This window comes from Pristiophorus japonicus, chromosome 3, assembly GCF_044704955.1.
Source record: "Pristiophorus japonicus isolate sPriJap1 chromosome 3, sPriJap1.hap1, whole genome shotgun sequence".
NCBI lineage: Eukaryota > Metazoa > Chordata > Chondrichthyes > Pristiophoridae > Pristiophorus > Pristiophorus japonicus.
In genome coordinates this window covers 160,717,931-160,731,694 of record NC_091979.1, presented here as the reverse complement: position 1 = coordinate 160,731,694, position 13,764 = coordinate 160,717,931, and the positions used below count along the sequence as shown (strand labels likewise).

Here is a 13,764-nt window from a genome sequence, read left to right as displayed (position 1 = left end):
CAACTCAGTGCAGTGCTGATGAGGTGCTGCATTGTTGGAGGTGTTGAACTTTGAATGATTCTTTTAATATCGACCTGAACCAATAACATGGTCTCAGTTTAAGATCCTATGGTACTATAGGATCTTAATTTAACAATCCAGTTGCCATCTTTTTTTAATTTTAGCTACATTTTTACTTTTTTTAATACAGTCCTCCCCTTTTGCTTATTGTTTAATTTAACAGTCCCTAACTACATTAAAACGCATTACATCCCTACTTTTGTGCTAATTTAGAATAAAATATATTATTTTGATTAATAACACAGATGCCAAGGAACAACAAAGGGGGAAAAATGAAGTAATAGTCTGGCGATACTAGCGATCTTGCAGCACAAACATATTATTTGACATTCTATCATGCAGCCAGTTAATGGGATTATAACAAAGTACAAGGAACTCTCGACACAATTTCTTCAGCATCAGTAGAAGAAATAACACCTGAAGGCTAAAAATATATATTTACCAGAAAAATTAACTACAGGTATCAAGAATGTGAAATAATTATAGTATATTTGAATAATGTCCTTTGATCTACAGGTTAGGGTTTTAAGGGAATAAAGAATGAGCTAAATAATACATATTTAGTGTTAATTATGTATACTCATGTTCAGTTGAGGAAATGGTAGCATGTTTCAAGGTGTTTCAAGGTGTTCGCCAATCTTCAACATCAGTGGAGAATTCTGTGATACTGTTTGAACCAAATTTATTTAAAAGAAGATTAAAAAAAACACCGAAGTACAAGCTCAAACAGGACCAGAAACTGCACGGCAACGATGGAGCCCTGCCTGTGTGGTACCAGGGACTGAGGAAAGTCAGCTTATTGAACCAGTTTCTGGAGTATTTAAGAGTGGTCATTTATAGTTGTTTGCAAACTCTAACTTTTGGGGAAAATCATTTCGGATGACTTTAAAAATAAAAATGTCCAGATGAAATGTTTTATACTTTTACATTCAGCATGGTTTACTCTTTTAGAAAATGGCAATGGGCAAACTGTCAATGCAAAACAAAACTAGTTTGCATAAAGAAAGAACCAACATTTGGAGAGTGCCTTATAATAGCCTCAGGACATCCAAAATGAGATATATTCTGAAATGCAGTCACTGTTGTATGCAGGCAAGCACAGCAGCCAATTTGCACCCACCACGGGACGCCAAATAGCAAATGTTTTTGGTGTTGTTGGTTGAAGGAGGAGTGTACCCATACCACCAAACTTCTAGTGTCATCAGCCATTATACCTGTGTTCATTGAAGTTTATATCGGTGATGATCTGGTTCGGCCCTAACTGGAGTACTGTGACCAATACTGGGCACCACACTTTAGGAAGAATGTGAAGACCTTAGAGAAGGGGCAGAAAAGATTTACGAGAATGATTCCAGGAATAAGGGACTTAAGTTACGTTGATAGACTGGAGAAGCTGGGGTTGTTCTCCTTGGAGCAGAGAAGATTGAGGAGAGATTTGATACATGTGCTCAAAATCATGCAGGGTCTGGACAGAGTAGATAGAGAGAAACTGTTCCCATTGGCAGAATGGTCGAGAACCAGAGGACACAGATTTAAGATGATTGGCAAAAGAACCAAAATCTGTGTAAGGAAAACATTTTTTACGCAACAAATGGTTGGGTTCTGGAATGAACTGGCTGAAAGGGTGGCGGAGACAGACTCGATCATCTTTCAAAAGGGTGTTAGATAAGTATCTGAAGGAAAAGATTTGCCGGGCTACGAGGAAAGGGCAGGGGAGTGGAACTAGCTGAGAGTCGGGACAGGCTGAATGGCCGTCTTCTGTGCTGTAACCATTCTATGGTTTTCTGTGTGTCGAGGTGTATGCATCAATGACATCCAGTCTCTTGGTCTAGTTAGTACGCATCTATGACTTCTACATCCCTGGTGTTTAAGGAGCTGTTGGTCTATGTTGTCTTATTCCTTGTTGGACTAGGGGATTATGGATATGTGGTTTATCTCAACACTTTCATGTATTGGGATTCCATTCCTGCTTGACACTGCCACAGCAAGTAATCAGGTCTGAAAACACACAGAATAATTTTTAAATACTCTTATACAGACATGGCAAATGTCATAGAAGCTACATACATGGCTAAATGCACATTTAATCAACATATGATAATCACAAGAGACTGCCCAGCCTATCAAATCCTATCCATGTGTAACTATCTCACTACATTTCATACAATGAAGATTAATTCCGTCCTTATGTTTCACAGGTACAAAAAGTTTAGACAAGAAGATGAGTTTAGCACTACGGAAGAGTCACAGCCCTCTGAAGACACCATCTCGCATGCTACAGTCGCAGATGCCACAAGTGGTCTATCTAAAGGATATTGTCTGTTATCTGTCACTGTTGGAGCGAGGACGAGCTGAAGATAAGCTGGAATGTAAGTTAACGACTGTGGGTTTGACTAAATCAAACAATTGAACAGATATAATATTATGATTTCATTCTGGGAAGAACAGAGTGATAATTTTCCACAAGTTGCATCTATATTGCAGCTTAAATGAAGCAAATTGTCCCAAAGGACTTCATATGGAAGCATTGGACACAGAGCAGAAAATGCGAGATGCGTTAAGTGTAGTAGTTACATAGAAACATAGAAAATAGGGACAGGAGTAGGCCATTTGGCCCTTCGAGCCTGCACCACCATTCAATAAGATCATGGCTGATCATTCACCTCAGTACCCCTTTCCTGCTTTCTCTCCATACCCCTTGATCCCTTTAGCCCTAAGGGCCATATCGAATTCCCTCTTGAATATATCTAACAAACTGGCATCAACAACTCTCTGCTGTAGAGAATTCCACAGGTTCACAATTCTCTGAGTGAAGAAGTTTCTCCTCATCTCGGTCCTAAATGGCTTACCCCTTATCCTTCGACTATGACCCCTGGTTCTGGACTTCCCCAATATCGGGAACAATCTTCCTGCATCTATCCTGTCCAGTCCCGTCAGAATTTTATATGTTTCTATGAGATCCCCTCTCATTCTAAACTCCAGTGAATACAGGCCCAGTCAATCCAGTCTCTCCTCATATGTCAGTCCTGCCATCCCGGGAATCAGTCTGGTGAACTATTGCTGCACTCCGTCAATAGCAAGAACGTCCTTCCTCAGATTAGGAAACCAAAACTGAACACAATATTCCAGGTGAGGCCTCACCAAGGCCCTGTACAACTGCAGTAAGATCTCCCTGCTCCTTTACTGAAATCCCCTTGCTATGAAGGCCAACATGCCATTTTCCGCCTTCATCGCCTGCTGTACCTGCATGCCAACTTTCAATGACTGATGAATCATGACACCCAGGTCTCGTTGCGCCTCCCTTTTTCCTAATCTGCCGCCATTCAGATAATAATCTGCCTTTATGTTTTTGCCGCCAAAGTGGATAACCTCACATTTATTCACATTATACTGCATCTGCCATGCATTTGCCCACTCACCTAACCTGTCCAAGTCATCCTGCAGCCTCTTAGCATTCTCCTCACAGCTTAGTCTCAATTCCTTCATCTAAATCATTGATGTACATTTTAAATGGCTGGGGTCCCAGCACTGAGCCCTGCGGCACCCCACTAGTCACTGCCTGCCATTCTGAAAAGGAACCGTTTATTCTGACTCTCTGCTTCCTGTCTGTCAACTAGTTCTCTCTCCACATCAATACATTACCCCCAATACCACGTGCTTTAATTTTGCACACCAATCTCTTGTGTGGGACCTTGTCAAAAGCCTTTTGAAAGTCCAAATACACCACATCCACTGGTTCTCCCTTGTCTATTCTACTCGTTACATCCTCAAAAAATTCTCAAAGTTTTGTCAAGCATGATTTCCCTTTCATAAATCCATGCCGACTTGGACCGATCCTGTCACTGCTTTCCAAATGTGCTGTTATTTTATCTTTAGTAATTGATTCCAACATTTCCCCCACTACCGATGTCAGGCTAACCGGTCTATAATTACCTGCTTTCTTTCTCCCTCCTTTTTTAAAAAGTGTGGTTACATTAGCTCACCTCCAGTCCATAAGAACTGATCCAGAGTCGATAGACTGTTGGAAAATGATCACCAATGCATCCACTATTTCTAGGGCCACTTCCTTAAGTACTCTGGGATGCAGACTATCAGGCCCCGGGTATTTATCAGCCTTCAATCCCATCAATTTCCTTAACACACTTTCCTGACTAATAAGGATTTCCTTCAGTTCCTTCTTCTTGCTAGATCCTCGGTCCCCTCGTATCTTCCTTCGTGAAGACAGAACCAAAGTATTTGTTCAATTGGTCTGCCATTTCTTTGTTCCCCATTATAAATTTACCTGACTCTGACTGCAAGGGACCGACGTTTGTCTTCACTAATCTTTTTCTCTTCACATATCCGTAGAAGCTTTTGCAGTCAGTTTTTATGTTCCCTGCAAGCTTCCTCTCGTAATCTATTTTCCCCCTCCTAATTAAACCCTTTGTCCTCCTCTGCTGAATTCTAAATTTCTCCCAGTCCTCAGGTTTGCTGCTTTTTCTGGCCAATTTATATGCCTCTTCCTTGGATATAACACTATCCTTAATTTCCCTTGTTAGCCACGGTTGAGCCACCTTCCCTGTTTTATTTTTACTCCAGACAGGAATGTACAATTGTTGAAGTTCATCCATGTGATCTTTAAATGTCTCCCATTGCCTATCCACAGTCAACCCTTTAAGTATAATTCGCCAGTCTATTCTAGCCAATTCACATTTCATACCATCGAAGTTACCTTTCCTTAAGTTAAGGTTCCTAGTCTCTGAATTAACTGTGTCACTCTCCATCTTAATAAAGAATTCTACCATATTATGGTCACTCTTCCCCAAGGGGCCTCGCACAACAAGATTGCTAATTAGTCCTTTCTCATTACACAATACCTAGTCTAGTATGGCCAGCCCTCTGGTTGATTCCTCGACATATTGGTCTAGAAAACCACCCTTAATATACTCCAGGAAATGGTAGTAGCTGAAGATGTGGCCAAAGCTATAAGTTTTGATAAATACACTTGAAGGTGTAATAGAGATGTAACAAAGAAGAGGTGTTGAAGAGAATTCTAAATCGCTATGGTATGATAACTGAAGACTGAGCTCATGCTAATAGGATGAAAAGAGAGGGATGCACAATAGGCCAATTCTAGGTGCGCACAGGATACAATTAGGATGTACACCTGGAGGAGATTTCTGGAACAAGTCCATGAAGGGATTCGTAAATGGATGAGGATTTTGAAATCACCTCATTAAACTACACAATAACAGAAATGATATACTTTTCTGAAGGTTCCCTTTATTGAGCTCACTTAAAATTGAATCCAGCCTGAATTAATTCACTGATTGAGAAGTTGATGAGCTTGCAATTCCCAGCTAGAAACAATTATAAAATTGGCCCTTTTTGCAGAGATAAGCTAAGTTGAATAAGTCTAAAATGCCAAAACTAAGCTTTAGAATTGGGTTTATTCACACTGCTGTCGCTATTTGTTTGGGTAATTTGAATTTTTGTGCTGCAACATGTGTTTTACTCTTTTGAAACAAACATACATGGTATTGTACTTGCATGCATTAGTAAGCTTATGTTGGTCCTCTAAATTGATCTTGATTGGTCAAGTCATGAAATGTCCAAATCAGTCTGGATTCACCTCATCCAAATCCATTTGGATGAATTGTCTTTCATCCAGTCTACTGGCTGGAGTAGTTCAGAAAAGATTACTCTTCCTGGACTAATCAAATTTGGCAGGATCAAGCTAATTATGAATACTTAAATAGAAAAAAAGTCACTGACCAGCTCAGTGATCAATTCTGCTCCATTGCAAAGTTGAGGTTCATATATTTTGCTGTCAGACAGGCATTACAATATATGAACTCCTAATTCCCTTACAGATCATTTCACTAAGTAACTGCTGTAAAGGTTTTGAAGCCAGCCCTCTAAATCAGCCATGAGGATTATTTTAACACATTCAGTCTCTAGTTGTTTTCAGAGGAAAGCAACGCTTTGGTGTTCATTGATGACCTGATGATATCAACAGTATGTCCAAGACGATTGAGCAGTGATTTACCATTGATAAAATAATTTTATTCACCCATTTACATTTATGCTATCAAAGACCAGCTTTCCAAAATAAATTTGGTGTTATTGTACAAGAATTGATATTACAACCAGGCACTAATTCTGAACATTTTATTGACTGGGAGAAAATTAACAGCTACTTGGACAAGCGTGGACTAATAAAGAAGAGCCAGCACGGATTTATTCAAGGCAAATTGTGTTTGACTAACTTGATTGAATTTTTTGATAAGGTAACAGAGAGGGTGGATGAGGGCAGTGCAGTTGATATTGTGTATATGGACTTTCAAAAGGTGTTCGATAAAGTACCATATGTTGGGCTGGATTTTAGGCTAATTTGCTCCCTGTTTAGTGCCTGGGTGGGGCGCAAAAACATTTTTTTTTGCCGTGAAACAAGGCGCACAACATTTTGCACCCAGACGAAACTTTCAGCAGTGGTTTTGCGGCGGTGCTAAAACTTACCGCCTGCCTGATGTTTTCACCATTTCGATGACATCAATCGGCATGCAACACAGTGCTAGCGCCCTGGGTGGAACTTTCAGCCATATCACCTGGTTTAGTGTCCGCCCGGGAACCCGCCAGCAAAAAGTAATCGGACCCAGGGCACACTCGGCGATAACGGCACTATCTTGAAAGTGGAGAAGAAGGCTGCGTTTTTCATAGTGAAGTTTTATGTCAGTTTATAATTCGTTTTTAAGGACATTTTAAAAGATGGGGGCTATACTATGTCAGCCATTATTCCTGGCTGCTATATTTATATGGCATTGATCTGCAAGAAGGCTTATTGATTATTTTGAACATAATCGAAGAGATCGCAGACGTATGGGAAGGAGACCTTATCCCCAATGACTTTATAGGGAACATCACTCATACCTGCAGCTCTCTGAGGCACAATGCATTAGAAGGCTGCGCTTCCGAAAAGAACATAACATAAGAAATAGGAGCAGGAGAAGTTCATATGGCCTCTCGAGCCTATTCCGCCATTTAATACGATCATGGCTGATCCGATCATGGACTCAGGTTCACTTCCCTGCCCGTTCCCCATAAACCCCTGATTCCCTTATCGTTTAAGAAACTCTTTTTCTGTCTTAAATTTATTCAATGTCACAGCTTCCACAGCTCTCTGAGGTAGCAAATTCCACAGATCCACAAACCTCAGAGAAGAAATGTCTCCTCATCTCAGTTTTAAATGGGCAGCCCCTTATTCTAAGATCATGCCCTCTAGTTCTAGTCTCCCTTATCAGTGGAAACGTCCTCTCTGCATCCACCTAGTCAAGCCCCCTCATAATCTTATACGTTTCGATAAGATCACCTCTCATTCTTCTGAATTTCAATGAGTAGAGGCCCAACCTACTCAACCTTTCCTCATAAGTCAACCCCCTCATCTCCGGAATCAACCTACTGAACCTTCTCTGAACTGCCTCCAAAGCAAATATATCCTTTCGTAAATATGGAAACCAAAACTGCACGCAGTATTCCAGGTGTGGCCTCACCAATACCCTGTACAACTGTAGCAAGACTTTCCTGCTTTTATACTCCATCCCCTTTGCAATAAAGGTCAAGATTCCTTTGGCCTTCCTGATCACTTGCTGTACCTGCATGCTAACCTTTTGTGTTTCATGCACGTACCCCCCGGTCCCACTATACTGCAGCATTTTGCAATCTTTCTCCATTTAAATAATAACTTGGTCTTTGATTTTTTTCTGTCAAAGTGCATGATATCACACTATCCAACATTATACTCCATCTGCCAAATTTTTTCCCACTCACTTAGCCTGTCTATGTCCTTTTCCAGATTTTGTGTCTCCTCCGAAACTTGGCTACGTTACACTCAGTCCCTTCCTCCAAGTCGTTAATATTGATTGTAAATAGTTGGTGTCCCAGCACTGATCCCTGTAGCACCCCACTGATTACTGATTGCCAACCTGAGAATGAACCATTTATCCCTACACTCCGTGCTGACAGAGAATTGCCAGCTCATACAGGCAGACCTACATCCTACCAGCGGCATCAGGACTGCACTGCCCATTGAGTTGATGGTGGCTGCGGCACTTGTCTTCTATGCCTCCGGCTCCTTTCAGGCATTAGCAGGGGGCATATGCTCCATCTTGCAGCACACAACACATTGCTGCTTTCACCAGGTGACAACTGCACTGTAGGCACTCAGGATGGACTTCATAAACTTCCCAATGACCAAGGAGGCCTAAAATGAGAGGGCTGTAGGTCTTGGACGATTTGCTGGCTTCCCCAAGGTTCAGGGTGCTCTTAACTGTACGTACATCACCCAGCGAACACCTTTACATAATCCAGAGGTTTACCGAAAGGGATTCCACTCTATGAATATACAGATCGTCTGTGACCATACTCAGCGCATCATGGCAGTCAATGCCCAATATCTAGGGAGCATCCATGATGCTTTTATCTTGCGTTGAGAGCACTGTCCCAAGCCTGTTCCAGTTTCAACCACATCATCATCACAGTCAGTCCCTCGAAACGAGGATGACTTGCTTCCACGCCAAAAAAGGATGAGTTCACGGGTGTTTCAATGAAGGACCTAATATTCCAGGTCCTGAACATAATATAGGGTGGAAGATGCCTGTGCGTGGATTTTTTTAATGTGTGGTGGCCGTTGTACACCAGTCACCACACGGGCTTGAAAGAGCTAGGTCTTGGTCCAGTGGCAAGGATTACCGAAGGTGACTGAAGACCTGCTCTGCTGCATGGACCTAGTGCGCACACATATCGCAGTGTGGGCTGGCCCGTGCTGTCCCTGGGCCCTCGCCTCTTCTGGCCCCGAACATGCGCCTTTCCTGGGCCACGATCACGTCCCTCTACAATCTCTTGCTGCTTCTTCGCCCCGACCTCGCCACTCCTGCTGTAGCTGCTCACGCTCCAATCATGACCTGGACCTTGATGATGTCCCTCTTCGCTGCCGTCGCCCTCCTGCACCAGCTCACGCTGTACCTTGCAGTGATACGCTGCCACGCTGCCCATGGCCGACGCTCGCCGCTCCTTTTATGGCCCTGATCTGCCGCTGATGGCAGGTTGAACTTCGACCACAAGGGCAGAGCTGGATTCTTGGGGACAAAGGTTATGGCCTCGTCACCTGGCTCATGGCACCCCCTTCCGAACCCTCACAGAAACCAAGCATCTCTATAATGAGAGCCATGCAGCCACATGCAACATCGTTGAACAGACAATTGGAGCGCTAAAGCAGCACTTACGATGCCTGGACCACTCTGGAGGCTGCCTGCAATACTTCCCTCAGCAGGTCTTTGAGCTCACTCTGGTGTGCTGCATGCTACACAACTTAGCCATCATGAGGGGACATGATTTGCCTGTGGGGTTTACAGGAGAGAGGGGAGGAGGAGGAGGATGAGCAGGAGGACGAGGAAAAGGAGCCTGGCGAGGAACCCATGCCACCACCACCCCCACCACAACCACAGGGGAGGCATCGTGGAAATTTTGCCGCTGCAAAAGCCTTACTTCAGCAGCTCATAATTGAACGCTTTGCTCAAAGAGTGAACGGCACGTTTGACCACTGCCTGGCCATTCTATCCCACATTGTTGTCTATTCCCCCTCTTATTCTGCAAATGAGACACTACTCAGGAATGGTTAAGATGAAAAAGCCATTGTAAAATTTTATAACTTTGTGAGTGTAATTTGAAAATGTTGAAACTTTAATAAAATAACAAATTGTGATTAAACTGTGATTATGCTACAACAACAACAACAACATAACCAACACCCCTGCCTCACGGTCTTTTACCACCGGCTGCCCGACCTGAGATGCCAATGAGGCCTGCCACTCACTCCTCTAGGTCTGTAAGTGGCAGGGTCTGAGGCAGACCGCCACCTGTTCTCACCTGTTCACGGCGGTTATGGGACTTTTTTGCCTGCAAAGATTGAAATGAGAATGATTACCAGAGAGTCCATCTGCTCTTGTGGCACACACACATAGCCACCAAAGCACGTATACCATACTGTCTGAATGTAATACAGTCCTCTGCTTCATGGCCTTGGAAGTTGCATGTGATTCATCAGGCGGACATCAAGGTGTGGAAACAGCTTATGAAATCTCAAAGAAATTTTAATAATGTGTAAAGATCATTTATGGCAAGTAAGGTGCCACACTAAGCCTACCTATTTGTCATGCATTTTAGGAGGCAACCCACAGAATGCTCAGAGACAGCAACAGCATGAGAATGAATAGTGTGTCAGATTTACAACTTAAATAATAAAGGAGTGCATCAATAAAAATTGTACTCACTAACGACCCTCGAAAGATCGGTAAACTTATTACGGCACTGTGTTGCAGTCATTATTACTGTATCTGAGGCAGAGACCTCCTCAGCTATCTCTCTCCAGAGCCTGTTAAAAATCATTGGCAGGAGTCTCGATCCACCCATCCTGTGAGTTCCTGCCATCTCCTCCACAGCCCTCACAAGAACTTCGTTAGCCTCCTGTGTGAATCTTCGCGCATGCTGTCCTCCTCCTCCATCATGAAAATTGAATAATAAAATGGCTGATTCAGCCCCGGGTTTACTGCGCATAAGCGCGGCGGTAGCGCTCTGCATTAGTGTTTGCGATCGGACAACAGACCAGAAGCACGGTTAAAAAAAAAATCGCGCATGCGCAGAATGGGCAATTTTGTTTCCCGGTCGGATCTTTCAGCTCCGGCACACACATTCTATGGTGCAACACGAGTTAGCACTAACGCCCATCATGAACTTTCATTCAGCGAGAGTTGTGCTCTCTAACGTTAACCCAGCGCTAAAATTTTGATTTCACCGCGATTTGTGCCCGGGAACGGGCGAAATCGCAAAAACCTGAAAATCCAGCCCTATGGCTTGTTAGTAAAATTGAAGCCCATATGATTAAAAGTGGGCAATAGCAGCATGGATACAAAATTGTCTGAAATCAGAGCGATGTGGTGAATGGCTGTTTTTTTTTGGACTGGAGGACGATATACAGTAGTTCAGTACTAGGATCCCTGCTGTTTTTGATGTATATTAATTACTTGGACTTGGGATTACAGGGCACAATTTCAAAATTTGCAGATGACACAAAACTTGGAATTGTAGTGATCAGTGAAGAAGATAGTAATAGACTTCAAGAGGGCATGGACAGGCTGGTGAAATGGGCGGACATGTGGCAGATGAAATTTAACGCAGAAAAGTGAGAGGTGATGCAGTTTGATGGAAGAGTGAAGAGTGACAACACAAGCTAAATGATACAATTTTAAAGGGGGTGCAAGAATAGAAAGACCTGGGGGTGTTTGTGCACAAATCTTTGAGGGTGGCAGGACAGGGTAACAAAGTGTTAATAAAGCATATGGCAACCTGGGCTTTGTAAATCGAGACATAGAGGCCGAAATTGCTCTCAGTCCGAAATTGCCTTCCGCCCGCATGGGGCGGATAATCCAGAGAAATTCAGGTCTTAGTTTTTTTTGGACCGAGTTGGAAGTGGTGTCATCATCGGGGCAGAAGTGCGGATGGATTGGACATGCTACATCGCGCTGACGCGTCACAACGTCCTTCCCCTTCAGTTAAAGGGGAGGGCCGCTGCGAACTCTGTAGCCACTGTGACAAACATTGGGCCACCAGGCAGGGTTTCGGCCAGGCCAGTGGCCTGGTACCCAAGAGTGGGTGCCGTGCTTGCTGTTGGCGGCCTGGCCGACCTGTGGCCACCATTGTCGGGCCAACCTGGCAGTCAGCCGACCATTAAAATAAAATGGCGGCCGCGGCAGTGAGCCCTCCCCTTTAAGGGCAGCTGTGCCGCCCAGCCACAAGAATATTCCCGTCAGGGTCATTGAGCAGCATCCAATCCGCTCCTGCGGTGCAACTTACCACGCGGGGCAGAAAGGTGGTCACCGTTGGTCAGCAGGGTGGCTACAGGGATGGAGCAGAGACGTTCTCCGCCAGGAATATCTAGTAGGGCAATTTTTAAAATGTAAGCCCCTCCACGCCGACTGAGCGGTGAGTCCTTACCGATGAGGCAGCTGCAGCTCTTAAAGAAAGGGGCAATTTCGGCCCCATAGTGTACAAAAACCAGAAAGTTATGGTAAACCAATGTAAAACACTAGTTCTGGACACCCCACTTCAGGAAGGACATGAAGGTTTTGGAGAGGGTACAGAAGAGTGGTTTCAGGGATGAGGAATTAGTTATGTGGATAGACTGGAGAAACTGGGGTTGTTAAAGCAGAGAAGGCGATGGTTCTGATGAAAGCTCATCAACCTGAAATGTTAACTCTGTTTCACTCTCCACAGATGCTGCCTGACCTGCATCCACAGTATTTTGCTTTTGTGTAAGGCTAAGAGGAGATTTGGTAGAGGTGTTTAAAATCATGAAGGGTTGAGATAGAGTAAGTAAAGACAAACTGTTTCCAATGGCTGAAGCGTCGATAACGAGAGAGCACAGATTTAAGGTAATTGGCAAAAGAACCAGTGGGAAAACATTTTTTACGCAACGAGTGTTTAGGATTTGGAATTCACTACCCGATAGGGGGTGGATAAAAATTCAATAGTGGCATTCAAAAGGGAATTGGATAAATACTTGGAGAAAAAACTGCAGGGATACGGGGAAAGAGCAGGGGAGTGGAACTAACTGGATTGCTCTTTGAAAGAGCCGGCACACTCAATGGGTTGAATGACCTCCTTCTGTGCTATACTAATCTACTATTCTACGATTACTGCAATGCTGTTATTATTCAGTGTAATCCTTTGGATAACTTGTAAGAGAAACATTTTATAATACAAATTTTATGTACCTATTTGTACTTAACAATGACCAAAGTAACACATCAAATGTAAAATATAGGAAAGAGGTCCAATTTTTCAAACACCCACACCATCTGGTAGCCTTTGTGAAAATATTTGTTTATGTTGTAAGCCTAGACTCTGAAAATCCATGTCCTTGTTCAATGGACCATTGTGTAAATACAGTATAAATTCAATCACCTTGGAGTGAGACCAAATTAAAAAGGCCACCCCAACTGTGCTGGATTCAACCTGAATTCAAACTGTTTTAATTTAAATCAAAGTAGTATAAACTGCAGTCTAAATGAAAAGTAATTTAGATTCCCCATTGTTTGCTGCATATGGCACTGCCATTACTGAGATGGAAAAATACATGATCAATCTGGGGGCATGGCATGATTGCTGGCTTATATGTGTAAAGGTCTAAATCTAATTAACTGCTGCATCTTGTAGGGAAACGGATATGGCACTGCCTCTAATGTTACTGCTACATATTCATCCTTGATCAACTGTTCAAATACCCATCTTCAAACTTGTAAACATAAGTCTACCAACAGTACCATCTGATCAGTATCCCTGACTACATGAATACTCAGTCCCTTTACACTGAATAGTGTAACACCTTGTTTCCTCAGAAAGACAAGTGCAAAGCCTCTTGGCAACACCCTTGCTCCAGGCACTGGCATCTGCTAGATTATGTCATCGTCCAAACGAGTGACCGCAAGGATATCCGCATCATTCACGCCATGACAGGAGCTGACGACTGCTGGACTGTCCCCATCTAATCCTCTCTGTTATCTTCATCAAGGTAGCCTCAAAACGGCGGGGCAACAGAAAAATCAACGCTGAAACACTCAAAGACCCTGCAAAGAAAGCTCTACTCAGCCAACGCCTCACAGCCAACTTGAC

The 13,764-nt window shown here is 43.3% G+C and overlaps 1 protein-coding gene across 1 annotated transcript in view; it reads left to right on the top strand.

The window, feature by feature from the left end:
- The window catches only part of LOC139259133 (diacylglycerol kinase beta), an 805,220-nt gene that overhangs the window by 276,859 nt on the left and 514,597 nt on the right, over positions 1 to 13,764 (top strand). Inside the window, exon 6 of the mRNA XM_070874836.1 lies at positions 2,259 to 2,429. Coding sequence (XP_070730937.1) covers positions 2,259 to 2,429 — 171 coding nt within the window. The remainder of the gene's footprint in view (positions 1 to 2,258; positions 2,430 to 13,764) is intronic.